Source organism: Balaenoptera acutorostrata, chromosome 16 (assembly GCF_949987535.1).
Source record: "Balaenoptera acutorostrata chromosome 16, mBalAcu1.1, whole genome shotgun sequence".
Classification (NCBI taxonomy): Eukaryota; Metazoa; Chordata; class Mammalia; order Artiodactyla; family Balaenopteridae; genus Balaenoptera; species Balaenoptera acutorostrata.
The window spans coordinates 74,769,916-74,791,059 of NC_080079.1; the positions used below are offsets into that span (position 1 = coordinate 74,769,916).

At 40.8% G+C, this 21,144-nt stretch overlaps 1 protein-coding gene across 4 annotated transcripts in view; it reads right to left on the reverse strand.

The window, feature by feature from the left end:
* Positions 1-21,144, reverse strand: part of PCNX2 (pecanex 2) — a 283,000-nt gene that overhangs the window by 87,866 nt on the left and 173,990 nt on the right. For all 4 annotated transcript variants that reach the window (XM_057531598.1, XM_057531597.1, XM_057531596.1 and 1 more), the window contains 2 exons: positions 5,477-5,585; positions 269-398 (listed from right to left, as the gene is read on the reverse strand). In XM_057531598.1, the coding sequence (XP_057387581.1) occupies positions 269-398; positions 5,477-5,585 (239 nt within the window). The remainder of the gene's footprint in view (positions 1-268; positions 399-5,476; positions 5,586-21,144) is intronic.

The following is a 21,144-nucleotide window of genomic DNA, read 5'->3' on the forward strand; positions in this document are numbered from 1 at the left end:
GCTGAGAGTGGGTGGTGATATCTCACTTTCCTTCACAACTGGTGAAACCTAGACTAGTACCTGACTGCAAATTTGCCATCAGTCAGGCTTGGTCCAGAGCCTGGAAGCCCCCGTGCTGAGTGGATAACAGGGTGGGTGGAGGGAGCTTGCTAGGGCTGACCCACAGGAGGGCAAAGCATGAAGCCTGGACTTTTCATAGACAAAGGTCAAGGAGCATCCTGAACACGAATCCTAGGAAAGCAAGTCAGCAACGATTTTAGGATCTTACTTGTAGTTTTTCTCCCAGAACTTCACTGGCCTGACATACGATGTGATAAAAATGACACTCCCGAGAAACGGGCTCAGTGGAGTAGAAAAGATCGACGTGGCAAACGCCTGAAAGAAAAGCAAGGCAGAATCTGAGGATTTTGAGTTAAGGAAAAAAAAAGTGTTCATGATTATTCTTCTACATAGTATTTGCGATTTTGACTAGTTTATATGAAAGCCATCTTCTCACCAAGGAAAGAAAGAAGGGCCTACCCGTGATCTCGCTATGTACATATTTGGAAATATAAAACTTTCAATAATATCCTGCTCGTTTCACCACCATGAAAACCAAATGATTCTCATAAAAATCCCAGCAGTCTCAGCATGATTCATGGCAAAGATTTAATATCTAAGATTTGAAAAGAACAGTTTCTTTTTACTGAGATGTTAGCTGAACCAAACACACTGTGGTACATTTACTAAAGTATCAAGCAACTTTATAAATAATTAAAATTAAATTACACTTTGAAAGTAAATAAATAACATTGTTTGGGAAGATAGCATCTCCATTCCTCAAAGAATCTTTTCCCACTATTCAAAAATATGTATTTTTTTAATCATACACTGAACACCAATGGCTCAATTCAACTCACGTCTGGTTTATAAGCTAAAAATGTGTATACAAGTCACAGCATGCTGTAGGCTAAGTCACCACCCTAGCACTCTGTATGGGTTTCCCACTTCTTGGCATGCCTCACTTTTACACACTTTGATCAGAAATGTAATTGTTCAATATTAAAATTAGTATGGCTCTAACTTTTGGCTTAAGCCCAACTAACTGATCTCTGGAAATGTGGGGGAGGTACCAGAAGGCCTGGTCCCTCCCCAGTCTCACTCCATCACTGGAGAACTTCTCCCAGATGTCAATCACGGGGCCTGTGATGTGTTAAAGCCAGAGGGAACAGAGGTGGCAGAGGTCAGTGAGGGGCCAGACGGCCCAGGTTTTACATATGCACATGGTTCCTTGTCCTTCAGGGTGAGGGCTGGGAGGGTTCTACGGCAGGTCTGACCCGACTTTCCTACCCGGAAGCGGACGTGGCTGCACAAATGGAGGTCTTGCTTTTTAGCCCATGTTTAAAAAGTTCTGGCAGAAAGTAAGAAATGCCTAAATGTCTGTCACAGATAGGAAGATTCTGTGTTTCATTACCTACCAGAGCACAGAAGGGCTTTCCCATATTATCAGTGGCAGGGCTTAGTTATGTGATAGGGACCCTCACAGTCCCACTTACTGTAAATACAGAGCAGGGAGTGAGCCTTGCTTGTCTACAGGCACTTCCCGGTGCATTGTCACAGATTTAAGCTCAGAGTTTTCCTTCAGGGGTAGCTGTGTCATTTTTTTTTCAATTTGCTATTTATTTCCAAACATCTTCAGAAGTGAAATAACACATCCTCCATTAATAGTGTTGAATTGTTTGGGTATCAAAAAGATCTCGATTGTGCTACAATTTCAATCCGATTCCTTTTATTTTGACCTAGGTTCAAACGCAGAACTCCAGAATAAGGAGCTACTATGATATCTATCATCACCCATCAGTTTCTTCTTCATCGGGAAGCTGGAAAGATCTAAACACCTCTGCCACAAAACATACCAATGTAACTATTCCCCTTGTCACAGGAAGAAAAAAAGAACTTCATGGGAGATGTCATCGAAGGAAGGTACTGAAAAAACCCTGAGAAAGCAGAGCGGGGTCACAGGGGAGATTCCTGAGGGAGGGTGTTGGGTGAGGGGAAGGTGACAGGGGGCACTGCGGGGTTTGCAGAAGATCCAGGACAAAGTTAAGTGGAGCCGGGGCTGGGTAGGAGGCTGGGTGGGCTGGCACTGCCGTTCTTTTTGATTCTAAACATTTCCCCAAAGATTATGTTATCCGTTTTTTAAATGCCAGAAACAGTTATCCAGAAATTAAGAAACGAGGAAAATAGTGCTAGCCTATAAATAAAGTTCAAATTTGGGAGGAAAGGAAATGAAGCTTAATAGGTCAGAGGTAGGGCAGAAGTGAATAGATGGCCTCAAAGGTTAGTTTATTTAGGGAAGATCAGAAAAGAAATATAGCGCTCTTGGGGAATGCGCAAGATCGTGACTGTAATGGCTAAGGCAGTCCCGAGAAATATGCAGCCTTCTTTATTTTTTGAGAGCCAAGAGGTGGGCCAAAGGGCTAGATGGAGACTCCTTAAAAAGTTTCAGGTTTATCTGAGTACATTTAAAATGAAAATATCAACGTTAATACTTAAAAAAAAACAACTGGAAGCTCAAAAGGATATACCAAATAGAAAGCGGCCTTTCCAATACACACATTTAACAGAGCTAATACAGCTAAGTCTGTCTAATTATTAGAAAACAATGGTCTTGCATGGTCTCTACACATATTAAAAGGGTGAGCATGCCTATCTTTCCCTGGAGGTTACAAGCTCAGAAGCTAACAGAGGCTACCGAGGGAGAAAACATGCTAGGACTGGAAAAAGCAATTTAATAAACAGTGCCCCGCTGGCCTGAAAGTTAATTCAATTCCAAAATGGAGCAAATTAGCCCCTTCTCAAAGCCAGGATGGAACCCACAGCTTCTTAATAGAGTGATAAAATCATTAACATTTCAAAATTAGTCAAGATCCAGAGCTGGCATTTAGGAACCTGACAGCCTTGTCTTGATGGCATATATATCTGGTTTCTTAAACGATCTCATTATATTCTGCACGGTATGATGTTGGGCTCCACATAGCAAATAGCTACCTTTACAACTGATCCAGGATGGGAAAGTGTCTTTGGGTGATGGGGTAGGGGCGCTGAAAGCCCTGGAAGCCATCACACAACTGCAGTGGTCAGGTCCCCCGGCCACCTCGAAGGGTCTGTAACTTAGCAGAGGCAGGAGGTGGGTTTCACTGACAGGAACAGTTTTAGGCACAAAGCACTGGGACCAATTGTATTCTAAAACCAAATGCCCGATAAAATCTGCATCTCAGATGTGTTCGATTTCTCGAGAGAACCAGTCCATCCATCGCGGAAGTACTTAGATTTAACGCCCACTGTGTTCAATCTGAGATGGAAGCCCGCGCTGCCTTTATCCTTAGAGAAGACACTAAGTGCCAGATGCCATGTGTTCGTGTGTGACCCCTCAACACACATAAAGGTCAGGTAATTGAAAGTTACAGCTTCCAGAACAGTTTTAATTCCGCTACGGAACTACAAGGAGTAATTAGTATTACCGGATTCATCCAACAAGGCATAAGGAGCCACGAGAAATGCTACAGATCTATGTGAGACCAAAGTTAGAATAAAATTGGGAACCACCACTTCAAGTTTTAAGTTCTTAGTGCAACTCCTCAACTGCAAATTTACATCCATCTCATCATTTTCATTTAATAAACAGGCTTTAAATTCTAGACAGGATACCCGAGACACACACCAGAAATAAATAAGAATCCCCTCACTCTTTCATCTCACTCGGTTTTAAGGGATTCCGTTTAGAAAAACTAAAATGACTGGCATTCTAGAAAACGACTGCCTTTATAGGAAAGGGGTGATATGCAAGCTCACGCTTTTGAGATCACTTTTCCTGAGCTTGTTCCTCCAAATAACCGTGAAACACTTTACAAATATCAGTGCAGGTCTAAGAATAGGAACACGGAACAATGTGCATTGTGAGGACAGCTCTGGGTATGCTTAATAATTAAAAAAAAAATAAGTTGGAAGGACAGCATTTTTTAAAAATCTAGAATGTATTATCACAATGAATATACCATGTCTGTTTCTATCCCTGTACCCAAAGTTGAGATCCCAGGGGTTCCTTAAGAACTGTCTTCAGGAGCCTTATGTAACCTTCAGGAAAGAAAGCCCTGTTTGGCCATTAAAACCAGCTCACAGCACCCCCAGTGGATGCCAGCCGAGAACTGCGCTTCACACACATCAGTGGATGAGAATCCCAGTAAGGCTTGTGAAGATGGAGATTCCAGGGTCCTCCCCACAAATGTGATTTTAAAAGTATGTGCTGACCTCAGGAATCTTTTTTAAACAAGCTCCTCCAAGGATTCTGATCTAAGGAGTCCCTGAACCACATCTCGGGAAATACAAATTCAGAAAGTATAAATTCACTGGGGGGACTTCCCTGGTGGCGCAGTGGTTAAGAATCCACCTGCCAATGCAGGGGACACGGGTTCGAGCCCTGGTCCGGGAATATCCCACATGCCACGGAGCAACTAAGCCCGTGCGCCACAACTACTGAGCCCACGTGCCACAACTACTGAGCCTGTGCTCTAGAGCCCGTGCTCTGCAACAAGAGAAGCCACCGCAATGAGAAGCCCGCGCACCGCAACGTAGAGTAGCCCCCACTCACCACAACTAGAGAAAGCCCGCGCGCAGCAATGAAGACCCAACGCAGCAAAAATTAAAAAAGAAAAAAAAAAGAATATTTTTGCTTAATCTCTCTCTCTTCAAGAGTATTCCTGATTTTTCTCTTTCTCCCTCTCTCCAAACACACACACACACAGATACACACGCACACACAATTTAGCTATCTGTGTCAAAGTGATCTTTAGAAGGAGCATGTCAAGTTGTTTTGAAGTAAATTAAAACTAATTATCATTATGGAAACACTTAAAAATAGACAAGGAAACCAAACAAAACTACAAATGATAAAATTAGGCTCCTTGGCTAATGATAACAAAACCATAAATTTTTTTTTTTTTGGTCTTCAAAAATATTTGGGTAATTCTGTTTGTGCCCAATTCTGGGTTTTTGAACATTCCTCAAGTATAAGATAACCAAACTATATTATAATATAATGTTATATGATCGATAATAATGTATCAATCCTATCCACAAAGTTTAATAACAGCAAATCAGTTTGCACTATTTTGCACAAGTCAACCAAATCATTTAAGCGGTGACTTTCCATTTAAAAGACATGATATCTTCACGGAGATCTGGTCATGGGAAACGGAAAAATCAGAAGAAATCAAGTCATTCCTGAATATGCATTAAGAAACAGGAAGAGTTCCGAATTAAGAAATTTCTTTTAAGGCTAAGTACCTAAAGGGAATCCACAGTGCCTCCCCAGGTCCCCATTAAGATGTAATCTTAAAGACTTTAAAACCCTTTTACTGCCAGAGTTCAATGAAAAGCTTGCATCCGTAAAATGTGAATCTCAGCTCGGAGGTGAAAACAGAAGCAGAAAGGATACGAGGAATTGCGAAGAACTGAGCGAACACGTGAAATGAGGAACCCCAGGCCATCTGCCAAGGAGCCGTGTAGGTCATGACGAACTGTAGCTTGTGAAGCAGGTCCCCAAGCTGAAAGCAAAAGAAGAGACAGAGATTCATCAGTGCTGACAACCACAGTGATGGCTGTGTCACAGTCAAAGTGCCTGCATTAAAGTTAGGAAGGGGCAGTGAGACTATTGCTTGTCATCTTACTCTTACCTTCCTTCGTCCCATAAGCAAGGCAGCTGTTTAAGGATATTTTCAAACAGCAACAAGATGATCAGAAGTAATGTTGTGTGGTTAATTTCACCAGGTTAATGATTTCAGCCCATAAATATGGTGTTTCTTAGAGGAACACTCACAGCTTGGTCCTTCCTCCTTCATATTGGGTCTTTCAGAAGGAGATTCATACAAAAGCCCATCACGATGGACGTCGTTCAGGTTTTTGTGTATGGATTTCAGTTTTCCTCTTCAGCCACTCTTGCTGGAGAAAATCGCCCCATACCGCTGGATTGCAAGTTACAAAGCGCTTTAGAAAGCCAAGATAGGATATGGGAGCCGTTGCATTTGCTAGACAAGCCTGCACAGGAGAAAGCTGAGTTCTGAAGAGAAGTAGGGGGTGGAGAGAAGAGACCTTATATGGCCTAAGGATGAACATGAGGGGAAACATGCTCAGTGGTTTGGGCTGGAGATCCAGACTATGAATGTGCCCAGGAGGATGGAGAGGGTCCCCTGGCTGTAGACCCCTGCTTTGGGGAGAGAAGTGACAGATGGACCCCAGATGTGAAATTCTACAGCCGTCACTTCTAGACGCAGTCAGGAAGCATCCTACCAACAAGCTTTCCGAACTTGACATACGCTCTTCATCCATAATGGAGACTTCATTTTTTTTTTTATTGAAACATAGTTGTTTTACAAAGTTGTGTTAGTTTCAGGTGTACAGTTTAAAGTGATTCAGTTATACATATACATATATCCACTCTTTTTCAGATTCTTTTCCTATATAGGTTATTACAAAATATTGAGTAGAGTTCCCTGTGCTACACATTAAGCCCTTATTAGTTATCTATTTTATATATAGTAGTGTGTATATGTTAATCCCAAACTCCTATCTGTTATCCCTCCACCTCCCCTTTGGTAAACACAAGTTTGTTTTCTATGTCTGTGAGTCTGTTTCTGTTTTGTAAATAGGTTCATTTGTATCCTATTTTTATTAGATTCCACATATAAGTGATATCATATGATATTTGTCTTTCTCTGTCTGATTTACTTCACTTAGTATGATAATCTCTAGGTCCATCCATGTTGCTGCAAATGGCATTATTTCATTCTTTTTTACAGCTGAGTAATATTTCATAATAACGGAAACTTCAAATGGCATGATGTGTTTGTTCCTAGACTGGTTAGCATACGAGACAGTGAAATACATTCACCAGAGCCACGATGTGAAAAGAGAAAAAGATAGAATTCTTAATTAGGCTCAGTAGGTGTTACACAGAACATCAGAAGACCACAATGAAAAGAAGGCAAAGGCTGGAAAATGCGACCATTGAGGAAAGGTCCAAGGAACCAAGATAACTTAGCCTTTCAGTGAAAGGCCAATCTTGTAATTTTGGAACCAAAAGATGAGGTTATCCTGAACTGTTTCATGAAAGTGTCATGAGAGAAAAATGAGGTTAATTAGAATCCTCTCCAAGTCTTCCTCTCACTATTCTTGTCTCACCACATTGTCATCAATATCCTGGGTTTGGAGAATAACTTTAAACATCCTTGGACTGGCTACAGAAGATGAACCAAGGATAAATGTTCTCTCAAAGGCAGAGCAAACTTGGAGTTCTTAAGAAGTGACTGGCATCTGGTTGTGCACAGAAGCCTGGGGTCTAGATGTGTCCACTGGGGACCCTACTCACAAACCTAGCAGGGAAGAATCGGAGGCAGAGAGAAGGGAAGGGAAGGGGGACAGAGAAAAAGAGAAAGAGGAGAGAGCGAGAGGGAGAGGAAAGAAATAGAGACAGTGGGGAGGATTAAGGGAGTATAAAAAAAAAAAAGAGGGGGTGAAATGGAGGAAGATGATGTGATCGGACCAGAAGAACTGTGAAGGAATGTGAATTCTGGGAAAGAAAAACAAATGGTTTTTTCCTAGTACCTTTTCACTTTCTTCCCTCTATCTCACTGACACCCACCAGAGACCTGATTTCAACTGGCTTCTGAGTTCTTTCAAAAAGGCCACTTCAGTTTTAATCCTGCGGTTGGTTTGAGCTTCTTGAACCCTGGATCTGGATGGGACTCCACAGCTGCCAATGCCTTTGAGGTGCTGACAGTTGAGAGAAGAGCAGTTTACTCTCTTATGTCAGCTTGAGGCTGTATCTCTTAGGTTCACATAAAGATTAGTCCTCTCCCAAACCGTGGTTCGAAAGGATACAGGAACCCCAATGTTCATAGCAGCAATATTTACAACAGCCAAGACATGGAAGCAACCTAAGTGTCCATCAACAGATGAATAGATAAAGAAGATGTGGTACATATACACAATGGAATATTACTCAGCCATAAAAAAGAGTGAAATAATGTCATTTGCAGCAACATGGATGGACCTAGAGATGATCATACTAAGTGAAGTAAGTCAGACAGAGAAACAAATATCATATAATATCTCTTATATGTAGAATCTAAAAAAATGATACAAATGAACTATTTACAAAACAGAAACAGACTTAGAAAACAAACTTATGGTTACCAAAGGGGAAAGTTGGGGGGGAGGGATAAATTGGGAGTTTGGGATTGACATATACCCACTACTATATATGAAATAGATAACCAACAAGGACCTACTGTAGAGCACAGGGAACTCTGCTCAATATCCTGTAATAACCTAAATGGGAAGAGAATCTGAAAAAGAATAGATACATGTCTCTGTATAACTGAATAATTTTGCTGTATACCTGAAACTCATACAACATTGTTAATCAACTATACTCCAATCTAAAATAAAAATTTAGAAAAATTACTCCCCACCACCTTATTTCCCAGCAGTCTATAGGTGACTTGGACAGACAGGCCTAACACAGACTCAAACTCTTGACTCACTTCTCTTAAAAGATATGATTTCCTTTCAAGGCCAACATCATTTCCATTCATTCCCACCATTAATTCAACCAGAGGAGGAGCATATTAATTACAAAACAGAAGACATTCAAACACATGACTCTAGATTACATGGAAAGCAAACGTCCTGAGAAGTGGGGATGGACTCTTTTGTATTAACTTGCTCCTTTATGCCCTAACCCAACTCTATCAGGCAAATGCCTCTGGCTTTGAAATATTCTAGTCACAACACTGCTAAGGATACTTAGTCTGCTTATTAAGAATTAGTCCTGTGACTCATGCCTAGGTGAAAATTGCCAAGCATGAGCAAGATTACCTTATGTGATGTATGACCCCCTAGTTGCCCTGAAAATGAATCACAGGTTTTGGAAAGTTACTCCTGTTGGGGTTTCAGTGTATGACTATATCCTGGGAGGCATTTAAGCCACCTCCTGGAAAAGCTGATAAGTAGGTCCAGGCATTGCAACTACAATCAGACAGGCAGCCCCAGGGAAAGACTCATCTGAAAGTTTAAAGCGCTAACAAGTTAAACTTTGCTACGTTATGATTAAATGAATACATTACAATTATTTTTTGCTTAGCACAGCGACTTGTATTTACACATAAGCAAAACCAGTAATCAGACACATGTGCTCTCATGCTCTAATTGCAGCCAAGGCCCCAGGTATCTTTGCTCTTTTCCTATGTCTCTCTTGGCCTCGTTTTTTGTTTGTTTGTTTGTTTTTGGGTTTTTTTTGTGAATATTGTGAAGAATAGAATACAAGCTTTGTAAAAGATGTTCAATATGTAGCTCATCAAATAGACTCTGCTGTTCTTAATCACTGAAGCCAGATCTCCCAAATGCTAGTTCTTTACATACCAATGATTCCTCCACAGTTCAGTAATTTAATGATCCTCCAGGAAGCCCACCAGAAAAAGGATGTGCTGGGGGTGTGTCCGATGTCAACACAGCACAGAGCATGGGCCTGAGGGCACGCTGCCGGAGTTTCAATCCCACCTGGCACTTATCACGGGGTTGATAACAGATCCTCCCCACACTGTCATTTTGAGGATTAAATGACTTCATCTTTGTTACGTGCGGAGTTTAATAAATACATGTTAGGACAGGTGGATATCTTATTTTGAGGATGTATTTGCTCACAGTCAGGAAATTCTAGGGCCCCTCCTCTAAGCAACTGAAACTTGACTAACTCCAGGACCTCTTATTTTGCAGAGGAGGAAACCAGACTCAGAGAGGCTACGTGGGCTGCTTAGGGCAGACCGTGAGTCACTCTGGCCCCCAAATCCAGAGGTTGCAATTCCTGGTTCTCTGCCTGGTGATAGACGTTTCTACCTCCCAACCTTACCATGTCTCCCTGAAGCCATGAGCCTTCCTGGAAGGACAGCAGCCGGAAGCAGCTGAGGAAAGGTCTCCTCTACCTACACCTTCCTGCTGACAGCAACGGGGCAGGGTCACAAGTGAGAAGGTGACAAATCGGAGCTGCCCGATTTGTCACTATCGGGGACCTCTTCTCCATGTACACAGTGATGGAGGGCTATGACCTGTCCTGGAATGCCCTTTTCAGTACAAACACCCAATGAACGAAAGATGACACCACCCAACAAGCCCAGTGACATTCAAGTTGTCTCAACAAGGCAGGCTGCTGGGTTACCTGTGCTTCTTAAGAATGGATGGCTCCAAGAAGATTGACATGGCTGACATATTTTATTCCTAAAAGTAGGGGGAGGTGCGCTCCACGTTAAAAGACTCAACTTCAAATTTTCCCTTTATGCTTCTTCCTTCTCTTCTAGGGTTAAGTCAGATGAAAAAAAAATGAAAAATTTGTGGGTATCCAAAAACTGATGTCTAAGCACAAAAGGAAGCTTAAATATTGATCATTAATGAGAAGCATTACAAGAGGCACTTTCTGTACCATATTAGGCCATCGTGTATAAATTAATAACACATTTAAGATGAGTTAATGGAAACAACAACATTAACATTGCCACGTGCAGCACAGCATTGCATTGAAGTACTTTTAATTTTTATTTTATATTGGAGTAGAGTTGATTAACAATGTTGTAATAGTTTCAGGTGTACAGCAAAGTGAATCAGCTATACATATACATGTATCTATTCTTCTTCAAATTCTTTTCCCATTTAGGTTATTACAGAGTACTGTGCAGAGTTCCCTGTGCTATACAGTAGGTCCTTGTAGGTTATCTATTTTATATATAGCAGTGTGTGAGTTTGGGATTGACATGTACGCGACATGTACGCATTGAAGTACTTTAAATAGAAATCCATTTCCATTAGCTATGAACTTGCATCTCCTTAGACAGTTCGAGGTCTCCGTTTTTTTGAAGCTTAACTCATTCCTAATGTTCTGCTGCTAAGATCTTAAAGCTCAGCCCTATTAAAGCATAAAAAACTTCCCCAATTACCCAAGTATGACTATACGGGAAAAGAAAATCATTGGGGTCTTTTCCACTGAAAACACTCGGAAAAGACGACAGGAACTCACAGTGGAATAATTCTGGGCTGTTTCCCAAAGAAAGACACCATAAATACTCTCACTTCAAATAACCCTTTTTGGAAATATCTTTTCAATCAGGCCTAGACATGCTGTTGTATCTCTGCTCTAGGTAGGAAATGCAATTTGCATAAATTCACAAACTATCTTAACAGAAGTGTCACCCAATAAGGATGAGCCTAACACATTTCCTTGCTAATATTGATACATTCTGAAAGAAAGCACAGGCCAGCTTTTCTCTGGGGACTTCCTCCCCCCTGCGCCAATGAAATAACTCACCATTTATTGAATGCTCTTATATTGGGCATTGTCTTAGGGAGCTGCCCATACGCTATTCCATTCGATTAAAGTGTAATTTTCCCTCCCAATCCCAATCACCACCTTTTATCCTATTGCTCCAGCCTCACTAGTCTCCCAGATTAGTTCTATCATTTGCCTTTTTTTTTTTTTTTGCATTTTGTTGTCAAAGTCAGTGAGTTTGTTTTTTTTTTTCTCGGAAAAATATGCAACTTGTAGATTAGCAGTGTTTGAACTTGAAGAGGCAGGCAAGGCTGAAAGGAGTCCCAGAGACTGGCTATTGGATGAAAGGTAAATTGAGTTCAAAACGAGAGAGAACGTTGAGGGAGCAGAGACCAGAGTGCTTGGAAAGGAGGTAAACAAATGTGAAGACGTTTGCAGGTTCAAGGGGGAACAAGCTGATGAATTCAGGTGGGAGCCCAGCTGAGGGACTGAAAGGTAGGAACAATAGAATTGGGGAAAATTATCAGACATTTCGATACACAGGTAGGGATGTGGGGAGTAAAAAAAATGTTCGAGAAGGAATGGAAAAAGTAAAGCTAGTGACATTTCAAAAGTGGGATAGCACTTTTTAGGGAAGGGGAAGCACTACTTTATAGAATAACTGGTTGATAACAGCAAAGATGATAAATTTGGGGGTATTAGCTTTAAAACGTAAATATTCTCAAATGGGGCTGACAGTATGAGTCAGAACTGTATAAGTTAAATAAACATATTCAGACAGTGGTTACACAATCGTATTTCAGTTGGTGAGAAATGGATTCTATCTCAATACACAATGTGTGTTGGGAGCCTATTATATAACACACGGTTTAGCAAAGTATCGATGGGCTTCAGGGAGCATGGTAAGGCAGAAAGGCTACCATCCCACTGTAAAAATAACATAAATAATCTAAAGAATTGTAAGAAAATATAATTAATATTTGAATTCCAAAGAAGGAAAAATCTCTGATAGTCAAAACCAAAGAGGGAATTTTAAATGAGAATGCTAAGTCTGAACTGACACCATGATGACCCCAAGAGGACATAGGCATGAATATGGGCTGCAGGAGCTGAGCACTTGGATTTTAATGGACTTGAAGGGCAGCAATGCCCACCAAGGTGTGAATTAGAAAAGGCCCACCTACCAGGGCTGGGAGAAAGCAAAAAAGTTTTCCTTCTGCCTGGTGTAGAGGAGATAAAAATCTATCATCCACAACGTGCCAAAGCCATTGTAATGTAGGGGAGTGGAGTTTAAATGTAGACTCTTCCAAAAGAGCAGGAACACAAAACTGAGAGACTAATATTAAAAGTAGTGAAGGATGACAAAACTTTCTTGCATAAATCGTCTTCAGGGACACTTCCACAACCAGAATATGTAGACCTCCCATTAAACGCCAAAAAGAAAAGAAAAGAAAAAAACTGCATTGAAAAGACTTCGTATGCTAATCAAATGTGCTTATTAATCATTTGAGTAACCACTAAATCACTCAAGTTTTCAAACTTTAATGTGCATCAGAATCACCTGGAGAGCTTGTAAATAAAAGATTCTGGTTCCTACTTGCAGAGGTTCTGATTCAGTAAGTTTAGGATGCAGCCCAAGAATAACCTCCCAGGTGATGCTGAAGATGCTCCTCTGGGGACCACACATGGAGATTCATGGCACTAAAGGACCAGAAATATAATACTCGATTTCCAAAGTACGAGAGGGAAAGAAGAGATCAAATAAAATCTATTCAATTCAATGGAAGGCAAAAAAGAAGGGGTGGGGGGGACAAAGAAAAAGCATTGTAAGTAGAAAGCAAAATATCATGATAGAAAAAAGTATAAACATATCAGTAATCAGAGTAACGTAAATGGATAAAGTTTGTCTATTAAAATGTAGAGATTCTCAGTCTGTATTAAAAAGAAAAATTGTGCTAAATGCTTTTATAAGAAATATTAAAATGACTTAGAAAGTTTTAGGTGACAGAATGAAAAGAATATATAGCTGGTAAATCTTAATCAAAAGAAAGCTTGCTTACCTACATTAATATTAGACAAAATAGAATTTTACCGAAAAAGGATAAAAAGCAGTACAAAAGGATGAAAGTAAAGAGTCACCGGAAGATAAAATAATTGGAATGTATGTACTTAACCACACAGTCTCAAAATATCTAAAGTAAAACTGGACAGAATTACAAGGGAAGATTAACAAATCTACATCATAGGGGGAGCTTTTAAGACAGGCATCTCAGAAAATGATGGTTTGGTTAGACCATAGATTAATAAAGATATAAAATATTTGACCAACAGAATTAACAAGCTTTATCTAAGAGATATGTGCATTAGAACCTTGCAGCCAACCAAAAGAGAAAGAATATAACTTTCAAGCATATGGACATTTACAAGAATTGATGACTTACTAAACTAAAAAGAAGTCTTAACCGATGCTAAGAATTGATATCATGCAAACTGCTTTGCAATTAAGTTAGAAGCCACAACTACTGAGCCTGCGCATCTGGAGCCTGTGCTCTGCAACAAGAGAGGCCATGACAGTGAAAGGCCTGCGCACCGCGATGAGGAGTGCCCCCCACTTGCCGCAACTAGAGAAAGCCCTCGCACAGAAACGAAGACCCAACATGGCCATAAATAAATTTAAAAAATTAAAAAAAAAATCTAAGGAAAGAGAAAGGAACCTGGGATAATAAGTTATGACCTGTGAAGTGCAATTTGGATAATTGCACTTAATAAATAAGAAGAGAAACAGGGATGATACAGGGATGTGTACTCAGCAGATGTACGCTACTTAGGCAAATGAATGCACAGCTAATAAAGGGAAAAGCAACAGGCCTGATTCTTTGATTAGCCAGCTTCATGCAGCAAAACAAATTCAGACCCCGAGGAGAACATGACAGAAAATATTAGTTAGGCTCATATTTCATAACCACTAATTAGGGTATCCATAAATGCAAATGAAGTCACCATTGCACGTTTAAACTTTACAATCTACCAAGAGGTAGAAATGCACAAAACTAAAAATCTTGTCAAGACCCCTGAGAATTGGGAATTAAATTTAATGCTGCCTCTGTGTGTGTGTTTCTGCTTGTGGTAGACAGAGGGGTACTGGCTCAGGTGTGTCACTGGGGAAGGAGGCAAGGGTGAACTTCAACACAGAAGAAACAGGAGATGATAAAAGTAACCAGGCAGAGAGAGGGTTACCTTTCGTTCTTTAAGCATCTTGCTCAAATGGAGCTTGGAGTGAAGTGGTAGAAACAATACAGTTAATATACACCTTCTGCCTTCCTTTTCAGCTCCTTAGTCCTCTAAATTCCTTATGTTAGCTTTCATCCAATTACTGTATGTAGGATAGTCTCCCATCTTTGTTTTGGCTTTTGTTTAGCTTTCTCTTCCCTATGGGGAAAAGGCAGCTTTCTAGATTCTGTTTCTGGGGGCTTCTTCCTTCTCGAAGATTCATTATAACCCTAAGGGTGACACATGCAGTTTTTAGGAAGAGCATATGACAGCCAAGTTCATAAGCCTCCTGTCAAGCTGCTGCTTTTACCCATGTAGCATTTTAGTAAGAGAAACAAATAATGCTGATATCTGTAGCTACGAAGCAGCTTTTTCTCCATCTTCTCTGAAGGTCCTCCTAATCGGATATCCCATCCCTCCCACACCTCCTGGATGTCTACCTCATGTACTCTCCTGAGATTTTATACTTGTAAAAACACTTCATCCATCTAATACACATAGAAATAAGGTGATTCATATAGTGGTGTTCCAAATAACAGTAGCTCTCTGCTTTAAGCACCTAAACTTTTTAAATTTATTGATTTTTATACAAATATAATAATACAAACTCACTTTAAAAACACCAAATAGGGCTTCCCTGGTGGCACAGTGGTTAAGAATCCGCCTGCCAATGCAGGGAACACGGGTTCGAGCCCTGGTCTGGGAAGATCCCACATGTCTCGGAGCAACTGGGCCCGTGAGCCACAACTACTGAGCCTGCGCGTCTGGAGCCTGTGCTCCGCAGCAAGAGAGACTGCGATAGTGAGAGGCCCGCGCACCGCGATGAAGAGTGGCCCCCGCTTGCCGCAACTAGAGAAAGCCCTCGCACAGAAACGAAGACCCAACACCGCCAAAAATAAATAAATAAATAATTAAATAATTATTTAAAAAAAAAAAAAAAACACCAAATAATTCAGAATTGCTTAAATTGTAAAGTGAAAGTTCTTGTAATCCACCTCATTCTGACCTAACTTTCAGGACTTGGAATATTCTGCACATGCACCTGTGCAATACATGCACCTGTGCAATACATGCACCTGTGCAATACATGCATGGGAGTGTGTGTGTGTGTGTGTGTGTCTTTTTTATTTAAATTGAATTAGCAATATACAGTGTTCTGAAACTTGATTTTTCTATTTCATAGATCATGGGCATTGTTCAGTGTTGGTATAAACTGCTCTCCCTCACATCTAATTAACTGCATAATATTCCATTGTTTGGCCAATCTACTGAATCATTATACTACTGATAGACATCTAGGTTGCAAAAATTAATTTAAAACCACTGCTGAAGAAAATTTCACACACTTATCTAAGAGATCATACAAAGCCAGTGCAGTGGCTGTTAACACAGTGTATTCCCCTGACTTTAATCACTGGGTGGGCACATGGTCTACACTGGGACGGTCATGACATCCCCCTCTGTCCATGATAACTGATGCAGGGGTAAGCACAGTTCGTGATACAGACAACAGGATGTAGGTACAGGTACCTACAGGTACATGGATACAGGTACAGGATGTTAATTCCACCAGCATTGCTATATGAAGGTGGGGCTCCTGGGAGCTATCTTGTTCCTTGTATGGAGAACGACCCCAAGCAAAATCAGGCAAAAATAAGTAGGAAAGAGAGAGTACAAAAAGATAGTTTGCTCTAGGTATGGCCCCATCTCAAATGAGATCTACTCTCAGGCATCCTAGTTATGTAAAGCAATATAGTCCAACTTTAAGCTGAGCTTTTGTCACTTGCCATCAAAACGTTCTAATATACCAAATTTATCAAAATTTCATGTAAAATTAAAAAGTAGTTCAAAGAGCTTCTGGTTTCTCCTCTTGGACACAGAAAGCTGAAAAGAGCATTCTTCCCACCCTTACCATGAGAAAAAGCCAGACAAACTTCAAATTCATGACTGCTTTTTTAACCCATTGGAGAACTGGGCTGTAGAGAAGCCAGCTGGACCACAATCTAAGGACAGACAAGCACCTTCAGGGAGAAAGGAGATAAGTACTCCCTCACCTGGGGCAGATGTCACCAGAAACTGGTAGGAAGAGTTTGTCCAAAAGAGCTGATGAATTTTGGTGATAGTCAAGTGTGGGCTCGTAGGACACCAGGAAGCCCCCTGGGGGCTATAGAAATTGCAGGCTCTTTCTCCATGCACTCCCCTGGGTGCTCACAGAAAAGGTCGGAGGGAACCCTAAGGAAGTGTCTGATGTGGTACAGACCTGAAGGAAGCAAACAGCAGACACACGGAGGAGCACAAAACTCTGCTACACCCTTTCCCCCGACCTCTCTTACGGGACACATATTTCAGTCTACAGGGGAAAGGTCAGCAAACACCGTCATCTCCAGGGCATTGGTGAAGACTCACTGCAGCTGGGGGAAGGGAACGACACAACAGCAACAAAAACCCCACTCCTGAGGAAGGGGCAGGAGTACCTGCTGGACCCAACTGCAGCTGGAGGAGGATGAGGAGAACTGAGAAGGACACAGGGACAGGGCGAAGGCCTAAGACTGAGGTTTAATTAGAAAACAGAGAATGTCCTCCCCTTCCACCTTCTCCCCCTGCCACCAAGCTAACAAGTTTCAAGTGAAAAGTAAAACCAGATGCTGATAGGAGAGGGACAGGAAAGGCACAAGCACATGTGAAGAGACACACTGAGGAGCAGCATGGGTGTAGAGCTGAGCACTGAGCAGACATCGCTCTGGAAGCCAACTGCCAACCTAAACACAAGGTATCCCTTCAGGAGTTTTGAAGCCTGTGGTACCTTGAGGGTAACCATGGCAATAACAAACCCCCAACCTGGCCCATCTCCTAACTATGTTAACTCAAACCCTGCACTGAAAATCTAGCAGAAGGAAAGGCATGCCTGGTTCCAGGCATAAAAGCTATTTGCTTTATACTCTATGGCCCTCCACAAGAAGTCCAGCTTTCAACAAAAAATTATGAGGCATATGAAAAGGCAAGAAGAAAAGGACTCCTAAAAGACAAAGCAACAGTCAGAGCTAGACTCAGATGTGAAACACATGTTGGAACTATCTGACAGAAATTAAAATAACTTTGATTCATATGTTATGGGCTCTAATGGAACAGGTACACAATATGAAAGATTAGATGGAAAATTTCAGCAGAGAGGTGGAAAGTATAAAAGAAAGACTCAAATGGAAATGATAGAAATGGAAAACACACAAGAGAGATACAGAATGTTTTCAGCAGGCTTGTCATACTAACACAGTTGAGGAAAGAATTAATGAACTTGAAGACAGATCAAGAAAAATGACCTAAATTGAAACACAAAGATAAAACTGAGTGAATTTAAAAAAGAAAACATTACTGAGTATCCAAGAGATATATAACAATATCAAACTAACATATGTATATTTTGAACCTCAGAAAGAGAGGACAGGACAAAGAAATGTTTGAAGATATAATGGGCAAGAAATTTCCAAAATAATGACAGACACCAAGCCACAAACTCAAGAAGGTCAGATAACACCAAGGAAGATAAATACCCAAACAAACAATAAACAAACAAATAACAACAACAAAACCTACCCAACACTAGGCATATAATAATCAGATTGCTAAAAACAAAAGACAAAGAGAAAATCTTGAAGGCAGCCCCCCAAAAAGGCACATTACACAGAGAAGAACAAAAGTAAAATTACAGAAGACTTTCTGTAAGCCAGAAGATGATGGAGAGACATTTTTAAAGTGCTAAAAGGGGGTGGGGGCAGGAACTGTCAATATAGAATTCTATACCCAGTGAAAATATCTTTCAAAAATGAGAGAGAAATACTTTCTTGGGCAAACAAAACTGACAGAATTCACTGACAATAGACCTACACTACAGAAATTGTTCAGGAAGTTCAGGCAGAAGAAAGACAATACAGGTTGGAAATTTGGATCTACACAAAGAAATAGAGCATCAGAAATGAAAGGTGACAATAAATCATTTTTTCTTATTTTCAAATGCCCTAGAAGAGCAATTTTGCTCTAAAGCAAAAATAGTAACAACGTATTATGTGTTTTTAGCATATGTTAAAATAAAGTACATGACAATAACACCAAGGATGCCAGGGAGGAAACTGCTGAAATTCCTTACACTAGACAAACAATGGTATAGTATAATTTGAAGGTAGATTCTGCTGAATTTAAGTTTTATATTCTTAATTGCAATGACGCTTTAAAAAAAAGGCATAAATAATACGTCAGTAGAAGAAATAAAATGGAATTAAAAAGTAGTTCAAAGTTTTTCCTGCTACTCTTCCCTCTTCCCTTTACTGCCCTAATTAGTTGCTCCTTCTGGAGACCCCCATAATATTTGGCTTATAACTTCCTCCCACATGGAAAGTAGTACAGCATCCTGGTTATAAGACTAAGCTTTGGAGTTAGACCTAGGTTCTCATCCCAGCTCTGCCTCTCACTACTTGTGTGATCTTGGACAAGTTATACTCCTGTGAGCCTTAGTTCTCTCATCTGCAGAGTAACTATGGTAATGGTACCTATCTCAGAAATTGATTGTGAAGAGTCGATGAAATAATCCATGTTAGGTTTTTAGCTCAGGACCAAACATATAATATGCGCTTGATAAATATAGATTATTTTATTTATTGTCTTTATGACATTGTTTCAAAAGTAGTTTTTATGTTTTTCTCTCCCACATCTTTCATTGAAGAGTATGCTCATTGTTAGCGATACTGTATTAGTTATAGTTGTACAGTTTATCTTCTAGCAGGTAACTAACATAGGCACGTAGTGGATGTAAGTGCAATAAGTGTTCTTCAGAAAGTGAAACAATGAGTAAAAGAAGGTCTCAAGTGTCTTACTAACTCAACTCATAGGCTATAGTGGACATGGGGGTCAAGGGAATTTTTCTTGCTACTTGCTGTTCTCATTTACATGCCAGATCTTTGCAATTGCCACTGATTTTCCTGACAAAGGTGGTATTTCCCCCTTTTCTCTCGATGGATATTTTAAGATAGTAACCATCTCAGTGTCGCTGACCACCTTTCTGCAACTGAGGCAGAAGCACCATGGTTTGGTCCACTCAGAGTACTTCCACAACTGGTAGCAAAAGGAAAGAAGGAATGAGAAAGTCTATGACCTCGAAGATCTTGTCTAAAATATGAACCCCTGGTAAAGGACACTGTTTGCAATCTCCAGGTTCATGTCTGTAAATCCTGTAGAACCGGAAGCCTCCACTCAGTAAAGGAGAGCAAATGCCAGTTGTTAGCCTTGTCAGGAAGATGTCGCCCTGGCTTGTAACCAAATCGAGCTCTGTCTTCAGGAAGTCCTTTAAGGAGGGCTTCCTCATTGCTGAGAAAGGAAGGTTTTCAAATTCTTTCAGTGAAGAGGGTCTAGATTTATCACTTCTACTAAATTCCCTGAAGCCACTCATGTAGCTTTTGTGTGCCTCAAACACACACCACTGCCCTCTTCTCTGAAGATTCATCAGCAGTGGCCCTTCGATTCTACAGCGAAAGCTGTAGACTTTTTAAAAAATGAGAGCCCATAAAAACTTCTTTGACATATTAGCAGGGACACACAGGACTATGCTGCTGTTTGAACAACATGACTAAATCCATGTATTTATTATTCTATACTTTGGCATGAGAAAAAAGGAAACATGAAGAAAAAAAAAAAAGATATAATTCTTGCATACCAGCCTTGATGTCCTAAATGGGAAGGAAAAACAGATCCTTACTTTGAAGGCTGAGATGCAGAGAAGCTGCTAGCATTCACTTCAGGCCTCCGTCCCTTCCCAGGAGATGAATTACAGTAACTTGCATGGTTTGAGTTAAGGGAAACCCATGGCCCTGGTATGTGGGTGTTGTCCTGGGGAGTGGAAGACAAGGAAGTTGATGAATTAGGCTATAAATCTTGACTAAAGGATGCTTGGGGCTGTTCAGGCACTTCTCAGCTGTTACACGACACAGTTAAAAGTGGCGTCACAGCGGTGGCTACACGCCGTGAGCTGGCCAATTGGATGACATCAGCTTGTCACCACTGGGGTAGATCTGCAGCTAGAAGCAGATTGTGTTTTCCCCTCTGAGTTTTGCAAAAGGGGCTCGGCTGATTACAGAGCACAGAGCAACACATTCACAGCGGAAGAGCCAGCTCTGCTGGCCATGTGTTAAGTCCTCCACTGTGAACGGGGCAGCAGGCAGCAGTGAGGCAGCCAAACAAGATTTATGAGAAGCCAAGAAAATCAAAACACACACCATGGAAAGCCCAAGGAGGGAATGCCAAGTGACCCGTATGCTCAATCTAAAACCACCCCTTCCCCCATGGGCTCCCCTGTCCCCTGAACCATCATCTCTCTAGGATAATAAAACATCATCCAACCACCACATCCAAGCTCAGACTTCATTTCTCACAAGCCAGTTTTTCCATCTTTCAACTGAATTTAATTAATATGAATGGAATTAGGGTGACCCAATCCTAACCCTAACCCTAACCAGGACCCTGCATTTTGTTGGATG